This window comes from Dipodomys merriami, unplaced genomic scaffold (genome assembly GCF_024711535.1).
Source record: "Dipodomys merriami isolate MVZ:Mamm:240054 unplaced genomic scaffold, mDipMer1.0.p SCAF_4, whole genome shotgun sequence".
Lineage (NCBI taxonomy): Eukaryota > Metazoa > Chordata > Mammalia > Rodentia > Heteromyidae > Dipodomys > Dipodomys merriami.
The window spans coordinates 11,361,444-11,379,648 of record NW_027205603.1 but is presented as its reverse complement, the minus strand read 5'-3'; the positions used below and the strand labels follow the sequence as shown (position 1 = coordinate 11,379,648).

General features: G+C 41.2%; 1 protein-coding gene and 1 pseudogene across 6 annotated transcripts in view; one reads left to right on the top strand and one right to left on the bottom strand.

The window, feature by feature from the left end:
* Nucleotides 1–1,587: 1,587 nt before the first annotated feature.
* Nucleotides 1,588–18,205, bottom strand: part of Armc3 (armadillo repeat containing 3) — a 95,846-nt gene continuing 79,228 nt past the window's right edge. For 4 of the 6 annotated variants that reach the window (XM_069990505.1, XM_069990509.1, XM_069990506.1 and 1 more), the window contains 6 exons: nt 14,893–14,990; nt 13,740–13,841; nt 13,222–13,329; nt 9,473–9,673; nt 6,235–6,397; nt 1,588–1,911 (listed from right to left, as the gene is read on the bottom strand). In XM_069990505.1, coding sequence (XP_069846606.1) covers nt 1,702–1,911; nt 6,235–6,397; nt 9,473–9,673; nt 13,222–13,329; nt 13,740–13,841; nt 14,893–14,990 — 882 coding nt within the window. In that variant the 3' untranslated portion in view covers nt 1,588–1,701. The remainder of the gene's footprint in view (nt 1,912–6,234; nt 6,398–9,472; nt 9,674–13,221; nt 13,330–13,739; nt 13,842–14,892; nt 14,991–18,205) is intronic. The other 2 variants (XM_069990507.1, XM_069990510.1) reach the window with 2 other exon arrangements.
* On the top strand, nt 6,580–7,367 carry LOC138806201 (transmembrane protein 14C pseudogene; annotated as a pseudogene).

Below are 18,205 nucleotides of genomic sequence, written 5' to 3'. Positions count from 1 at the left end.
GTTGGCTTTGAACTATAATCCTGAAATCTCAGCCTCCTGCGTAGCTAGGATTACAGGCATGAGCCAACAGCACCCAGCTGTGTTTTCTTTCCTTTTTTTTTTTTTTTTTTGGTCAGTTGTGGGGCTTTAACTCTGGTCCTGGGCACTGTCCTTGAGTTCTTCAATTCAAGGCTAGTGCTCTACTACTTGAGACACAGCCCCACGTCTGGTTTTCTGGTGATTTATTGGAGATAAGAGTCTCATGGGGACTTTCCTGCCCAGGCTGGCTTTGAACCCTAATCCTCAGATCTCAGCCTTTTGAATAACTAGGATTACAGAAGTAAGCCACTGGTGATCAGCACATTTTCTTTTTATAATTAGTTGATTATTAACTTTATGGCTCTACCTTTTTCATTTAATGGCTCTACTCTTTTCCAAAGACCCACCTGCCCATCTGACAATACAATTTAAACTATTCCTCTTAGTAATTATCTAGAGCCCAGCAGGAGAGAGAGAGAGAGAGAGAGAGAGAGAGAGAGAGAGAGAGAGAGAGAGAGAGAGAGAGAGAGAGAGAGAGAGAGAGAGAGAGAGAGAGAGAGAGAGAGAGAGAGAGAGAGAGGAGAGAGAGAGGAGAGAGAGAGAACACGCACAGAATTATCTCCAAAATGCAAAAAATAAGTAAAAAAAGTTTCCACAGCATGCACAGGATTAAAAAATTGGTACCTATCTGGGTGGCTCTGAATGGCACCTCTACATAATTCTTCCTGGATGTTAGACAATTATCCTATGGAAATTCCTGTCAACATTTACCAAAAGGTTGGTTTATTATTTCTTTCTCAATATTACATTTCACTAACTATGAAGAGCCCAAAAGGAATCCTTCTGGTCTTTGATCCTTCTGAGAAACTGCTCTGGGCTTTTATCTAGTGGACCCCAGGATATATTATAGAGCACATAACATTTTTCTCTGAATGAGAGAGTTGACTCCAATGTTCTTTTAATACTGAGCCTTGATCTCCAGGTCTTGTGCTTTCTCTCAGTTTTTCCTGCTCTACCACTGGAGTCATGCCTCTGATTCTCACTCCTCACTATATTAATGGGTGCCTTCTGAATGCTAAATTCATTTCTGACCTTGAACTTTTTTTCCTACATTTACTCTTGTTGTTCATCTCCAGAGTCTCAGAGACTCTAGCTTCAATTAACTAGCAAAAAGCTGGAGGTAGAGACACAGCTTGAGTGGTAAAGCACCAGCAGCAAGCAATAAATTACACCATACACATACACGATACACACACACACACACACACACACACACACACACACACACACACACACACACACACGTTTATTTAACCAAGTGTTCCTGATGAATGACGAACAACAGTGAGAAGTTCACAGTCACCCCGTCCTGGCATCAGTACTGTGTACCTTCAGAGGTAACTCCTAGGTGACAGATGAGCCCCTTAGGGACCAGGGGTCTGTGCTGGCTAGGGCCATAAGAGCATGTGTGAAGGATATCTCAGTATAAGATGCTCTGAAATAGGACCTTGAACTCTTACCTCAATCCTGAAATCAAGCACACACCATTGTCCAATCTGAGTTTCTACACTGAACATTCCCAATACTTTTATTGAAAGAATAAACACAACCAGTGAACGTCTTAGGAAGAAATGTCTACAGCACGATTCTTGTTGGAGCCACTCTTGTGTGGGCTTAGCTAGTTTAAATAAATTGGTAAATATCAGCCTCTCTGCTCTGTTGCTTCATCAATGATCCTGGATGGAACATGAGATCCACAATATACAAGTCTGGGCTGGGGAGGATCCCCGTCACTCCCTTTCGGGACTCATTAAGCAGCTTTACTTCATTCCATGCCCGACCATACTCTCCTCGAACGAGAGAGCAGCCAACACCAATTTTGTCAGCCAGAGCCTGTGGGAGAAACGAGAGATCCACAATTGACAGTCATAATGGAAGAAAGACCCCGGGCTGGATTCTCACCTTGGATGAAGATGAAATACAAATCTCATGCAAAGACCTATTGAGACAGGGTGCTGAAAATGTGGAATACTGTGGGGAACTGATGAAACATGACAAGTCCCTGGTCCCCAAGATGTGTAACCCCAGTCTCTGTGGGGGACCCACCAGGAAGTGACACTTTCTGGGCATATACTCTGTTCTCTGTCAGCCCAAGATGGATCAGGTAGCCAGAGGAAGACTGTTCTTTCTACTTGGTCTCAGCTCCAGTGTGTACATCCATCTTCCCCAGATGAGGACTGTTCTGTGCATGTGCACTGGGATTGGATGAATGGATCAAATGGGAGGGACTTATTTCCAGTTTCTCCCTTCTGTGTCACATAGACCCAGCTGTCGGGCAGGAGAAGCTGAGCTGTGATTGACAACTCCCTCTTGGGCTGCTGGCTGCCACCTCACCAGAGGTTGCTCATGTCCCTTGGATTTGTCTCTTCTAATTATCCTCATTTTTTTTTAATTTGGAGGTTGTTTTATTTTTTTTAATGTATACTTAGAGCAATTTGGATTTCTCTCAGCCATTCCATAGTGAATAACAGAGCTGGGTCAGACTGCCCAGGGTTAAATTTCAGCTCAGATCTGAGAGTCACACATCAGCAGTGACTCCACCTGTCTGGCTTCCCTTCCTTCCTCTGTGACAAATGAGGACCGCAATACCTTTGTCCCTGGTGCTTCTGAGGAGGAAGGGGACTGAGCAAGTACTCATAGTGTCAGCAGGCTAGGATGACTGAGTTAATTTAGTAACCTCGACATTAATTTCTTGATCATTTAATGCAATTCTTGCACAGAACTGTTTGGGGAAGACCCAGGTGATCAAGCATAGCTGTCATTTTCAACATTTTACATTCTAGCTAAGTCAAGTGTGTAGTCAACTCCAACGCAAACACTATTGGCTCTCACAGTCCAGTCTGGACACGGAGACCCACATTTACAATATATAACTAAATACTTCTTTATTATCCATCATTTATTTATATATACATATACATATATAAATGTGTATATATGTGTGTGCATGTGTATACATATATTTATTCAGAAGACATTTTCCAAAATAAAAATGTATTCTCTGTAAAAAGCACTTCAAATAATAGAAACCATAGAGATTTCTTAGTTTATGTTGCAAAGCTGAGATTAGATGCATTTCCAAGGTTATCTGTCTTGAGTCTCAGAGTATAACCTCAGAGTTACCTCAGCGTCTGAGTGTGTAACCTCCTCAGCTAGTGTGAGATCATTGTCTCTGAGAGGAGAGGAACAGAAATAGGGAAAGCTATTGAGGAAAATTGGGAAAAAGGGTCTAGGACACAGAGTAGGAGAACACACATCTTCACCTAAGTCTAGACACCTTGCATCTGCTTCTATGTTCTGCAGCCTGGGTGGGTATAAGAGTGTAAGGTCAGGCAAATGACTGGCCTGGGTTAGTGGCAAGGCAGTGGGGGCTGAAAGATGGGTGAGTGGGCAGGGAGGGAAATTAATAAATCATCAAGACTTTGGACCATTTATCTAAGCTGCCTAGCTCCATCTCTGGCTGACCTTAGGTAAACTATTTTTCCCCAAGTATTGCCTTTCTTGTCTTTAAAGCAATGATAGTTACTTCAATTTTGAAATTCTTCACAATGATGTATATCAGCTGCCTGGCATGTGGCTCAAAATGACAGTTAACACCAGCTGCAAATGGTTCATGCCTATAATCTTGGCTATTCAGGAAGCTGAGATGTGAGGATCATGGGCAAAAAAGTCTGTGAGACTCTTAGCTCTAATTAGCCATCAAGAAGCCAGAAATAGAGCTGTGGCTCAAGTGGTAGGGTGCCAGCCTTGAAAGAAAAAGCTAAAGGACCATGCCCAAGGACTTGAGTTCAAGCCCCAGTACTGAAGCCCCCCACACACATATGCATACACTACAAATGGTTATCACTACTAATGGTTATCATAATTGGAGTCACAATAGTTATTGTAGATATGGCAAAAGACTTCTATTTTCTCTTTATTTATTGCAGACTTAAGCATGTTTAGATTTTGAAAGAGGAGGAAGAATTAAAAACTCCAAGAAATTAGGAAAAGCATTTGGATTATAAATAAAATTGCCTTGGAACTGGAGGTAAGATACACATGGATGCAATGAAGTTTATAGATATTTGGGAGATGGTAGGAATTTCAGACATTCAATCAGTAGGTTACAAAATGGTCTCGCAGCTCCTGTTGTATGCCAGACCTTGGATATAGATGCAAATACACGAATAATGTCTGAGTCTGGAATAAGGGCAGAGTCTGGAAAATCCTCCTGTTCTTCTCATGAAAGTTCTTGTCCTACGCCTGGGTAGCCACCAACTCCCTTTGCTTATGGCTCCTAACTTTCTCTCTCTGTCTTTCTGTCTGGCTTGCTTGCTTGCTCTAACTTCATCCCCTCTTCCATATCTGTGCCTCATGCTATTAGGATTTGGATCTTAGAGGTCCTCTACAGGCTCATGAATTGAGTCTCCAGCTGGTAGTGCTACTTTGGGAAATTCAAGAAACTTTAGGAGGTGGGTGCCTAGCTGGTAGAAGTAGGCTCTGAGGCAGGTCCTTGGGGGTTATATCCTGATAGGCCCCTTCTGTATGCCCTCCCCCTTTCTGCTTCTTGTCTGCCATGGGGGTGAGCAGTTTTGTTCCATCATGCCCTCTGCTGTGATGTGCTGCCTCACTGAGGCCTAGAAACACTGCAGCAAACTGTCCATGGATTATCACCTCTGTCCCTCTTCCCTTAAAGTGGTTTTCTAAGAAGCCAGGCATGGCAGTTCCATGCCTGTAATTCCAGCACTTTGGAGTCTGAGGTAAGAGGATCATGAGTTTGAGGGCAGCCTGAGATACATAGAAAGACTCTGCCTCAGTCCTCCAACCTCCACAGAAAAGCAGGGACATTTTTCTCAGATAGTTTGCTGTAGCTATGAAAATTCTGATGCACCCAGCTTCAGTACAGGTGACATACATTTATTTTTTCTGCAACCACTTCTAATTGGTCTTACCTCTAGTCTTAGCCTTGCTTAAATCGAGTCCCTCTCTTGCCTAAATAGATTTTTTTAAGTCATGTCTATTAGCAATTTTCAGTGGTTCTCTTAGATTTCAGGACAAAGAGCAAACTCACATGGTGTTTGATGGTCAGCTTTAGGCCTCATCTACCTCCCTCCCTCCCCACTTTTGGGATACAGGTAACCAACTCCACATTCCTCCATAAACCACTGACTCTTACATAAAGATATTTGCTATGTTTAGAATGTTTTTGTTTTTCCTCTTTATCAGATATAGTCATGAGTCCAGGCTAACCTTGAACTCTTAAACTTGCTATGTGATCTAGGCTGCCTTGAACAAAAAAAATCCTCTGATCTCAGCTTCCTGACTTCAGTGTTTATAAGCATGTTCTACCATCCCTGGTGACCAGGAATTTCCTTTTCCCTTTCCTGGCATTTTGGAAAATGTCTGGCTTAGGAACCTCCTGAATTTGGGGGCTCTTGTTTTAGTAACTGTAAAATTTCTAGGACTTATAACAGAAGCTTTGGCCTATATTAAGTATGTGACAATTAATCTTGATTGTCAATTGGATTGGATTGAGAGATGCCTAGGAGATTAGTATAGCATATTTCTTGTTGAGTCGCTAAGAACATTTCTGGAGGGAATTAACTACAGGGGTGGGAGGCTCCACCCCATATGTAGGTGGCACCTTCCAAGTTGGGGACCTGATAGACTAACAGGGCAAGGAGGAGGAAGCCAAGAAGCATGGCCATTCCACGGTCATTCTCTTGCTCTCTCTGCTTCCTGGCCACCATGAGGTCAACAGCCTCCACCACACATTTGTACCCTTGTGATGTTCTGCCTCACCTCAGGCTAAAAACTGTGGAGCAAGGAACCATGGATTGAAGACTCTGGAACCAGGAAGAAAAAAATAATCCTTCTTGCATGAAGTTATTGTCTCAGGTATTTGGTCACAAGGTGTATGATAAAAGTTGTAGGTGTGTGTATGTATATAATCTATGTGTATATGTATGTATATATACATACACCCAAATATATGTGTATTTATGTACATGTGTCCATATACGATCACATACAGGTCAAAATATAAGGAAGTCTAAATATTAGGATTGATATTATCCAGTTAAATGTTAGCAACTAGCTCACTTTGATATTGATCTACAAAACATTTTAACCTAATGTCAATCAGACAAAAGAAAAAAGAAAAACCTTAGATACCTTGAAAAGCAAAGCTCGATGGCAGAAGTTTCCTTTTTTGATATATCCAATTGGTAAAACATTGGATTTAAGTTGAAATTTCAGCTCGCTTATGTGAAGTTCCCAGCTGAAATCATGTAGTCTTTCTTTTGGAATCCTACCACCCATTTTCTCTGCCACATACCTGAGTCAATTGTATGGAGATTTAAAAAATCAGTATAAAGTTGCAATAACATTATATGTACAATTATATGCATAAAAGTTAATTATTTGCTTTGCTTTAAAAAATATATTTACAAGGCTCCGCCCGCCCGCCGGCGCATGGCCTTCGCGAGAAGAGGCTCGGTACTTGGGGTTTGACGCTGTTTTTGCAGAGTGCCTTTCCATTATGTTGGCTTTGGCTATGCTGCACTGGTTGCGACTGGTGGCATCGTGGGCTACGCGAAAGCAGGTAGTGTGCCGTCCCTGGTTGCTGGACTCTTCTTTGGGGGCTTAGCAGGCCTTGGTGCTTACCAGTTGTCTCAGGATCCCAGGAATGTGTGGGTTTTTCTAGCTATGTAGCTAGAATGCGATTCTACAACTCCGGGAAATTCATGCCTGCAGGGTTAATCGCAGGTGCCAGTTTGCTGATGGTGGCCAAACTTGGAATTAACATGTTGAGTAAACCCCATCCGTAATAATCACATCCCAGCTTGGTTGGCCTCAGGAAGAATTGAAACTGTCGAAACTTCCACTGTTTTCAATGTACTAGGAGAAGGAAGTGCAGCACACCTATTCTGACATTTTACCTTATAAGCAGAACACAGAAAGAAATTACACTGACCCTAGTGGTGAAGAAGTGGGCATTGACCTCTGCAGCCCTTCATGGGGGCAGGCATCTGAACCCCAAAGTTTGAGGATGCCTCATGAGATTCTTATATGTTTCATCTGTTATGTTGTCCTATTTTCTGTATCAGCAGATAAAAATCTTGGGGTAGAATGAGATGTGTCTGCACACTGGGGGCACTAAAGCAGCACAGGCTGCTCAGGACAAGTGAAAACAAATCTCACGTGAGGTTAATGATGTATATTCTCTTGAGGCTCATCTAGAGCACAGCCCTGCTTTGGTTAAAATAGCAATGGAAATAAAGTTTACCATGACAATGTAAAAAAAATATATTTACAATAAGCACATTAACATTAGGATTACAATCTTCAAACCATTACCTGTACATAAACTGAAATTCTAGCAATTTTATGCAATGCAAAGAAGGAAATGAATATAATCTCCTAATATTTATAACAAGATGTAATTCCATACCACACCAAATGTTCATGGAGTTTTAAATTTTTATCTTAATGTTAATTAAAAAAATTTTTTGTTTGAATTTTTTTGGTGGCATTAGGATTTAGACTCAGAAAACTTGCACTTGCTAAGCTGGTATTATACCATTTGAGTCTTGCTTTCATCTTGGCTTTTCTGCTGGCTATTTTGGAGATAGAATCTCATGGGCTTTTCTGCCTGGGCTAGCTTCTAACCAAGATCCTCCAGATCTCGGCCTCTTGAGTAGCTAGGTTTACAGACATGAACCAGCAGCAGTAGTTTTAACTGTTTTAATTGAGATCCAAGGCATTAAAGTAAAAAAGACAGAAAATTCCCCATTAGACTCATTGACATTTTTTAGTTTTTCTTTGAAAAAAAAGTTTTTAGAGAAAGCTATGAGACCACAAAATTCTGCAATCAGGGTAGAAAAGAAGAGAGGAAGAGACCAAAGGGGAGAATTCATAGCAAATGGGTGATACAATTATGATACTTTGTGATTTTCTTGTAATAGTAAGCATTCTCTGAAGAAAGCAGTGAACACACTTTCAAAACCTCTGTCAACTAAAAACACATCTCCCAAAAAATTCAGTCATCTAAGGCCAGTATATTTTTGAATAAAGGAAAAATTGTGAGCTAAAGGAAGGCATCTCCTTTAGTTTATCATCATTTATCTGCTAGAGGGGGAAGAGTAATGGTAAAGAAACAAAGAGAAAGGGATGAAGGGGAAAGCTCAGAAGTACCATGTAGGACCATGAGCCAACAGGACATTAATGAATGCCAAGAACCAAGGGCCGCAGACTACACGTCTGCACTTGAACTTGTGGGCTCAGGTTAAAAGAAGACCAACTGAGAGCAGTGGAAAGCATTTCCCTTAGGAACAAACGGTGAGGGAAATGTTTGGAGGGGCTGAGTCAGAGTTCTTCCGAGCCATCAAGGACATCAGGGCAACGTGGGGTGCCAAAAATCTGTTCTCTTTCCATCTTGCCTGTCAAGAAGTCAGTGATCTGGCAGTGACACTTATGGTTGTCATATCCAGGTTTGACAACCGCTCCTCACTTCTCCTTGGAGTAGATACAAGCTCCCATGGAGACGGCAGCTGTTGTACAAGCCAGCAGCTCTGCTGGAGGTTAGTGTCAGGACCGACCTCCAGGGATCCCTGACCCCTCACAGTTTCCCAGTCACTGTGGACACTGGGTCAACAGGACAGAGTCCTGTCCTGCCAAAGCACCTGACCCTCAGGATCCTTACCCCCCCCCACTTCAAGACAACAAGCAGAACAAACTATCAGACATACATGTAACAGAAAAGCAGGCGGTGGCTAATTGTATTCAAGATAACATATGTGTTAGTTAGTCTACAGATAATTGATAGTAGGATTCTTTTAGATTCTGGGCACTTCATATACCTAAAGAATGATTCCATTTTCAAACACTGATTCCTGCACAACGTCTTCAAGATCACACCAAAAGGTATTTTTAATGGATTAGCTAAAAATGACAGTGTCCTTTTTGTTTTTGTTTTAGCTTTTTTGCGGGGGGTGGTTGTTGGTCTTGGGGCCTGAACTCTGGGCCTGGGTGCCATCCTTGAGCTCTTCAGCTGAAGGCTAGCATGCTACCACTTGAGCCACAGCACTATTTCCAGCTTTTTTCTGCTTTTGTAGTGCTGAGGAATCAAAACTTGGGCCTCATGCATGCAAGGCAAGCACTCTACCACTGAGCCATCTTCCTAGCCAGTGACAGTGTCCTGTAAGTCACCCCTAGGCTCTACCTTGGATTCTTCACAGAAACTTAACATAGAAATTGAGAATTATTTAAATTCATTTCCACGTCAGAGCTAGCATGCCTTGAACTTCAGTTTTATTTTGGTGGGTTTATTTACATTGGCTACAAGAAAAAGAAAATCCACTGACATCACACCATGGGACATTTAAGCTGTATGTCTACCAAGAGAACTTACTTGGCGAGCACTTCGATCTGTTCTTTAATATTGGTTATGGGCAGGATCGACTTGGTGACCTCGTACACATACACACAGAAGTCAGGGTCATGGGGAGGGTACCATTCTTTTTCAGGGATGCCTTCTCCAGCCAGTTTGGGGACTGCATTAATATCTTCCTCCTCTTTCACTTTCTCCTCTTCTTTTTTCCCTCTGCCTTTCCTTTGAGAGTCAATTACAACAGTTAGAATCACATCGTCTGGGAATCAAATCAACAAATACTAATTGATGCTCTGTGCATCACTGGAATGAAATGTTTTCTGCCTTAAGAACCATACAACACACAGGTTTGAAATGTCCATTTATTGACTGATCATTATACTGGAAAAGTTAATTTGGAAGAGAATATAATGAGATTTACAGCTATTACAAAGAACATGTACTAGACTTCTACATGTTGTATACTAAAGTGGTTGCCACATATAGTAAATATCTACTGAGATGGAAATACAAAAAGAAAAAAGAAAAAAAGAAACCATTTGCCTCCTCACAGAATCTAAGCAGTAGACTTGTTTCCAGTTGGGACCTGAATTTATTCTTCAATGGAATTAATATAGGGTTGAACAAAACCAGGATGGCATATTTCTATACAACAGGAAAGGCTCATCCAAGATTGATTGAAGCATACTTAACAAAGATAGTTATTAACTTAGTCAGAAGTAAAGATATTATTTGTTATGAATTGAAAATTCCAGGCTTTGAGAATTACTAGTCACCATGTGGATATTTGTGTATCAAATATGGAAATAACCTTTATCCAGTGGAAAAGATACGTTCAAAGGTTGCAATTTCTTGTCTGGAAGGATATTACCCAGTTTCCTACATAATTCAGCAATAGTTTCTCAATGTTGCTTCAACAGGATATAAAAATACCTTGAGCCTCAAATGGAACCAATAGTAACATCTCACTGGTTTTCCCTCATCAATTAACGAGTTGAACAACAACAACAAAAAAAAACCCCCAGTAATATGAGTTCTTTATTCCAAGAAATGCACAGTACCCAGGTCTCCTGTTGAGCATGATTATAATACAGGAAACAGGAGAGGAAATGTCTAATAGTTATTTGGGAACCCTGGAAAGTAAATAGCTACAGGAAGATCAGAAGAGACAAAAGCCATGAATTTCTACTGAACTGATAGTTTTTCTTCTACTGTTCCCTGTTCTGGACTGCTCTAAGGGATCCAGTAACTCCATAAATGCAAAGCCCCTGCTCTTTTTTGCCTTTTCTTATTCTTCTCCAGGTTTGTAACAGCAGTGAAATGGGGATCGTGTGACCGAGGAGGCAATGGGGACACCAGGATCCCCTGAAGCTAAGCCTGCTGTTCAAGTCTATCAGCCATCAAGTCGTTTGTCTGTAGACATGACTGCAGCCATGGCAGAGTATAGCAGAGCAAGGTAAATGAAGGTTTTTGGCTATAGGACCCAAAGGAAAGCTCCAAAACCCCACAAGACAAGACAGCAAAGAGCTCAGGAGAACAACTCCACGGAAGTGTTCTCGATTTCCTAGGCATAAGCCAGATCTGTGCATATGTAGTCTGAGCCCTCGCTTCTCAAGCAGCCTACATGGAGACTCTGAGCACTGAACTATGGGACAGATGATCACCCAAGTCTCCAACTGGTTGGTGTGCACTCTGGGCTGATCCAAAGAACACAGCAAGAACTTTAAGAAAATGGAGTCACAGCCCATGGAAGACTGGAGGGAGTTTAAAACTTGAACCCACTAGGCCAATTAGCTGCTAAAACTGGAGGAGGCTGAGGTGCTGGGAGTCCAGGCAATTTGGTGGACTCCAGCATGGGTTGAGAGGCTGCCCTGTGACACACCTATTTTTCTACCCTAGACCTAGTTCCCTAGCTCTTGGGCATGATGGGAGAAGTTTCCAGAACAGGCTAGAATGGGGCTTTAAATGGGTGGAGTTACAAGGTGGCAGCAGGGTTTCTAGGTCCTGAACACGGGCAATGCAGTTCAGCCAGCTTGTGCGGCTTGGTCTCACTTCTATATTTCAATTCTTCCAGCAGAGTTTTGTCACTTTGTATCTAGTGACGTCACAATAAACACAAGTTCACGATGAGAAGAGACTGCCTCCTTGCCCAAATATTAAGCACTTTTTTCTTATACAGATGATCGTCTTGACATTTGACTTTTGGGCGTCAGATATGGTTTACACATTTTGGTTCTGGTCATAAGGTCAGACAAATGCAGGGAATGATGGTGAGGAGATATTTCAGTATGACTCAGAGATGACCCACGCCTGTTTCTGACAGACATTTGGAGTTATTCAAGATTTGGGAGAATAAATGAAAATAACTGAGGTATGGGTAAAAAAGAGACTTTGTGGGGAGCTATTTTTAAAGCGGAAATGTTTTTAGAAGTTCTTTATCGTGGGGATCAAAATTACTGAAAGGCAGAAACATTAAAACATATGTTGTAAGTATCTAAAAGACTTCAGAGATGAGGGGACTGGAAGAAAGATATGAAAAAGGAAGCAAAAATGATATATATTTAAGTGTGTGTGATCAATTCATGTGTAATTGACTTCATATTATAAAAACTAGTCTGAATGCCAAGGACAGCATACACTACATGAATACATCTAGTATGCATTTCTTTTCATCTTTTCTTTTTAGGTCTGAGACTAGAACTGGGTACACCTCACACTTTTGCTCTACCAACTGAGCCATGCCTCCAACCCCTAGTGTGCATTTCTTATAAGAAATTTTGTGGGGGCTGGGAAGGTCGCTCAGTGGTAGAGCGCTTGCCTTGCATGCATGAGGCCCTGGGTTCGATTCCTCAGCACCACATAAGCAAAAAGAAAAAAACTGGACGTGGCGCTGTGGCTCAAGTGGTAGAGCACTAGCCTTGAGCTGAAGAGCTGAGGGACAGTGCCCAGGCCCAGAGTTCAGGCCCCACGACAGGACCCCCCCCCAAAAAAATTCGTGTATATGTATTTGTGTGGATGTGTGTGTGTGCACATGCACGCGCTATAGGGTTTAAACTTAGGGCTTCACACTTGCTGAGCTTGCTTGCTTGACTGACACTCTACCACTTGAACCAGGCCTCTATCCTGCTATTTTGTTGGTTATTTTGAAAATAGAGTTTCCTGGATTTTTCTGCCTGGGCTGGCTTGGAACCTCAATCCTCTGGGTCTCACCATCCTAAGTAGCTAATTACAAGTATAAGCTACCAGCTTCACAACTGGAGAAAAGTCTTTATGAGAAAAAGCTTTAGGAGGAAGTAGACATGCTGGTTTTAGTAATGCCTAAGGAGGTAAGGAACAGGTCAGTGGATCAACAGGAATTAAGTTAATCGACTCTCCCACGTGTCTTCATGAAAAATGAGTTTGACTAGGACTAGAGACATGAGTAACCTATCCAGAGTCAGAAGAAATACCCTGGGTACATTTGAAAGACAGGGACAAAAATAAAGGTACTTTCCAAGACTTCCTGGATATCATGCCTCATTCAGCACAGCAATTTCATAAAACTTGTTCTCTCTTCCACAGAGCTATATCACAACCCACAGCCTGAGAGATAGGCAGTTTTGAACTGGGAAATTTGCCATTTCCCTTGGTAGAACACTTTGCTGAGCTTGTGTGAGGCCCTAGGGCCATTTCCAACACCACCAAACAAAAGCCATCTCTCCTTTTTTACCAGCCCAGCTTGTAGTTAGAACTTGGCATAATTATAAGTAGGAGGAGTCAACATGTCTTACCTCACTCCTTTCTCCTTGCCCCCACTTTTGGAAACAACAGTATTTCGTCCTGAAGGAGGTTCTGACTTCTCTTCTGAGGGAGAGCCAAATCCAGTACTAAAACGAGAACTATGCATATATATTGTCATTTAACAGAAACACTTCCAAACACACAGAAAAACACAACTTGTTACATGGGCAAGTATCATTGATAACACCTTTTATAATTATATTTTTTTATCACTTATCATTTATGACACCTTTTAATTGCCATTAGGATTCGATTCTTTTCAGCCTTCGCAAGCACAAGGAGCGAGGCTTAGCTATGGCCATAGAAACTAAATCTACCCAGAGCACTAAGGCCTCTGGCTTGACATCACTGTACAGTTACAGCACCCAGATTTCCTGTCTCCTCTTCTAGAAGTCCTTGCTACAGCAAGGATTAGTGACAAAATCTAAAAATCTATTTTTTTGTCCCATTCCCAGCTTCGGGGGAAAAGCCATTTGAATATAAAAATTTTTCTTAAAATTTTTTTTACCTGGCCTTTTCTTTACTTGCTCTTCTTAGGGAAGATGAGGAAGAAATACTTCGTCCATAACCGACATCTGATGATTTGTCTTCCATGGATGGAGGGGGAGAGCTAAAATTTTACACATGTGAAATTTTGCACATATAAAATATATCAAAACTGGCTGGATCTTACACATTACTTTCTGAAAGTCATATTTGGATGAGACATTTCAAGTGATATACTTATTCAAACCCAGAAAGGAGAAAGACAAAAGCATTTCATACCAGTCATATGAATGTGTATACATAATATACAGTCATTTTATTTTATTTTATTTTATTTTGGGTCTGGTCGTGGGGCCTGAACTCTGGGCCTGAGCGCTGTCCCTCAGCTCTTCAGCTCAAGGCTAGCGCTCTACCACTTGAGCCACAGCACCACTTTCGGCTTTTTTCTTTTTGCTTATGTGGTGCTGAGGAATCAAACCCAGGGCCTCAGACATGCAAGGCAAGTGCTCTACCACTGAGCCACCTTCCCAGCCCTATACAGTCATTTTAAAGAATGTTGAAGCTTTCATTTTTCTCCGTCTTTGTGCCAGTACTGGGGGGGCTTGAACTCAGGGTTTCATGCTCTTGCTTGGCTTTTTCACTCAAGGCCAGCACTCTACCACTTGAGCCACACCTCCAGTTCCAATTTTTTCCTAGTTAATTGGAGATTAAGAGTCTCTCAGATTTGTCTGCCTGGGCTGGCTTCAAACTGAGATTGTCAAAATCTCTAAGTAGCTAGGATTATAAATATGAGCCAATGACATGATATAAAGCTTTACTTTTTCTCATCTATTTACTTATTTCAAAGAAATGTTGGGTGGGTAATTACATTCTAGCATACCAGGAGATTTGTAAACATAATCCCTCTTGATTTGCTCCTGTCTAGTCAGAAGACAGGACCCCTGACTTTTGAAGCCTGCTGGAAATTGACTGGCAATATGGCATGGAAGGAAAGGGCAGAGAGCTGTTTAGATTATTTGGTGCTGTTCCTTGTTAGGTTCTGTGTTGATGGACCAGAGTTTATCTTTATGGTGGTGGTGAATACAAAAAAAAAAGAAGAATACCAGGTATCTTTACACATTTACACACACAAAAAAGTCCTTTCCTTCATCCCCTTATTCTCACAAAAGACTCACGCATCAGATTTGCTGTTGACTAACAGGACAGCACGTAGGTCATTCGGCTCCTGCATGCACAGCTCCTTCAGTGGCAGAAGTCTTGAGCCAGCATTGCTCTGTAAGATGATTTTGAGAACTGAAAAGTAATTTCTCTGCATGTGTCTTATTTTTTAAAATTATTTTTATTATAAAAATACTGTACAGAGGGGTTACAGTTACTTGAATAAGATAATGAGTACATTTCCTATCGAGTGTTGTTATCTCCTCCTTTGTTTTTCCCTCCCCATAACCTCACCTCCCCCCCCCACCCAAAGTTGTAACGTTTGTTTTCAACATGCTGTCTTGTACATCTCATTGTTACAATGGCTCAACCTGTATCCTTATTTCAGCATTTTGTTATTTCCCTTCCCCTCCCCAAATTAGAAAATTAGTATATACAAGATTCAAGGCACCAGAATCTAATAAGTGAAAACAGGGGTTAAACCATGAGGGAAGAACATACAAAATAAACAAAAAAAATCACATGGTACATTATAAGTACATTAAAAACAATAGCAAGAAAGATAAAACCACTTGTGTCTCTATCTTGGGGGTCATTTTACTTAGCATCATCTTATATGGTCATATGTACCTAGCTTTTGACCTTTTCTGCTTGTCCTAGACATATATTAGTTACTGCAAATAAGGAAAACTATGAGACCTATGTTTCTTTGGGCCTGGCTTACTTCACTTAATATAATTTTTTCCAAGTCTTTCCATTTCCTAGCAAATGGAGCAGTGTCATTCTTTCTGATGAGGCATAGAATTCCATTGTGTGTGTGTGTGTGTGTGTGTGTGTGTGTGTGTGTGTGTGTGTGTGTGTGTGTGTGTGTGTGTATGTATATGTAACTCACATTCATCTACTGAGGGGCATCTGGGTTGGTTCCATATTTTAGCTATGTTGAATAATGCTACCTCATAGTTGTGTTGGTAGCTTTAGTATGGCCTTGTTTGTGATCGTTTGGGTAAATGCTCAAAAGTAGGATTGCTGGGTCATAGGGGAGCTCTATGTGGGGTCTTTTGAGGAACCTCCATACTGCTTTCCAAAGTGGTTGAACAAGTTTATACTCCCACCAACAATGCAGCAGGATTCCCTTTTGGCCACATCCCCTCCAGCATCTGTTGTTATTAAATTTCTTGATTCTAGCCTTTCTGACTGGGGTGAGGTGGAATCTCAATGTTGTATTGATTTGCACTTTTTTTATGGCTAGAGAAGTTGAGCATTTCTTCATGTGTCTATTGGTCATTCTTATTTCCTCTTCAGAGAAGTTTCTCTTTAAGTCTTTAGCCCATTTTTTTATTGGGCAGTTGTTTCTTTGAGGATTTGTTGTTGGGGGATTTAATTTTTTGAGTTCCAAGTATATTTTAGATATGAGACCCTTGTCTGTTGTATGGCTAGTCAAGATCTTCTCTCAGTCCTTGGGCTTTCTATTGGCCTTGCTCGCTATGTCCTTTGCCATACAGAAGCTCTGCAATCCCATTTGCCCAACCGTTCTTTGATTTGTGTTTCTAGGTCTTTATTAAGAAAATTGTGGCCTGTGCCAAGGAGCCCTAGAGTTTCTCCTATTCCTTCCTGTAATGTTTTCAGGGTGTGTGCTTTGACTTCAAGGTCTTTGATCCATTTGGAGGTGATTCTGGTTCAGGGTGATATATAAGGAACTAGCTTTAGTTTTCTATAGGAGTTTAACCAATTTTGCCAACTGCGTGTTTCTTATGTTTAACATAAACTCTGATAGAACATAATTTGATAGAGTGTTTGAAGATTCTTAATTCTCTTGTCTGCCACTTGAACTTTTGGCTTTTTGTGTCATGGATTTTTGCAGCCCAGGCTGGCTTAGAAGTGTGATCTGAGATCTTCAGATCTCAGCCTCCTGAGTAGCTAGGATTGCATGCATGAGCCACCAGTGCCCAGTCAAGTCTTAATTCATTGTGCACACACTATCCATATAATACAAGTGTAAATCTGAAGTTTATGGACATTTTTCCCCTTCAGCAGGATACAACCTCCAGCTCCTATTTACTGCCTCAGCTGTTTCAGACCATGTGTTAATTTACAAACCCATCTGTATACCTCGCTTGACTGTCACAAAGTAACCAAGTAATGAAACCACTGACTAAGAGTTGTGGGTACCTAAAGATAGCTAGACAAAGCTAGCCAAGGAGAAGATGGCTGCCTGGATGAACTTCTGAGATGTCTTTCCCATCAAATGACTAGAGATCCCTTTCTAAGCCAAAACACATGTCTTGCAACATTGAGGACAAGGAAAAGGGAATTCCAGCAGATCTAGGAGATCTGATGGTGCTCTCACAGAGTTACCATCACCAACTCTTTTGTTCTTTGGGATTTTACTTTCCTCTTTTCCCCTGTGCAACTTTCTCCTGACTTAGGGAGCTCTTGGCATTCCTAAAAAACAATTTTTTTATGTTACTAGGATTTGAACTCAGGGCCTTAAGGAGGTGTGGTACCACTTTGACCCCCCACCCCAACCCTCTTGCTTTTCATTTTTCAGATAGGGGCTGGTACTCCAGAACTGGGGCTTCCCATTTGGTCAGCTTTCTTGCTCACCAGATTCTCTACCACTTGAGCCATACCTGCAGCTTTCTGCTAATTGGAGATGAAGTGTCTCAGACTTTTCTGCTCTGGCTAGGTTTGTGTCAAGATCCTTGTATCTCTATTTCTTGAGTAGCTAGGATTATAGTTGTGTGCCACTGGCACCTAGTTACAAGTTGTTTCTTTTGGAGATAGGAATACCCCATTTTTGGGGGTGGGGGCTGGGAGTGACCTCAAACTGCAATCCTACCTCTATCTCAAATTTTAAAGACTGCTAGTTTCCCAGGTTTGCCTAGAATTAGATTTTTGGAGTTTAAACTCCCCCAAATAAAAAAAATTGCTTTTGTTTTCTAATAAAGAATTCCAACTTAAGGAGCTACATCAAACATTCTTAAGGATTTAAAGTGTTTATTTCTGATTTCTCATTTTTCACTTCTTGTTTCAACAACATATTGCCTTGATCAATGAACTAATATTCTTTTAAACCTTAAAATCTAGTATATTTTTCCACATCTTAAAATCCAGTATTATAACTTATTTTAAGCTCTAGAAGGAATAGAGTTCCAAACTTAAACAGCTCCTTTTACGTCTTTGTGTGTTGTGTGTGATGCTGGAAATAAAACCCAGCACCTTGAACATGCCGGGTAGAAACCTACAACTGAGTCACATACAGTATAACCTCTTTCATATTACCTAAAACTTGCAATTGGCGTTTGCAAGTAGACTTTAAGTGCAAGCAAA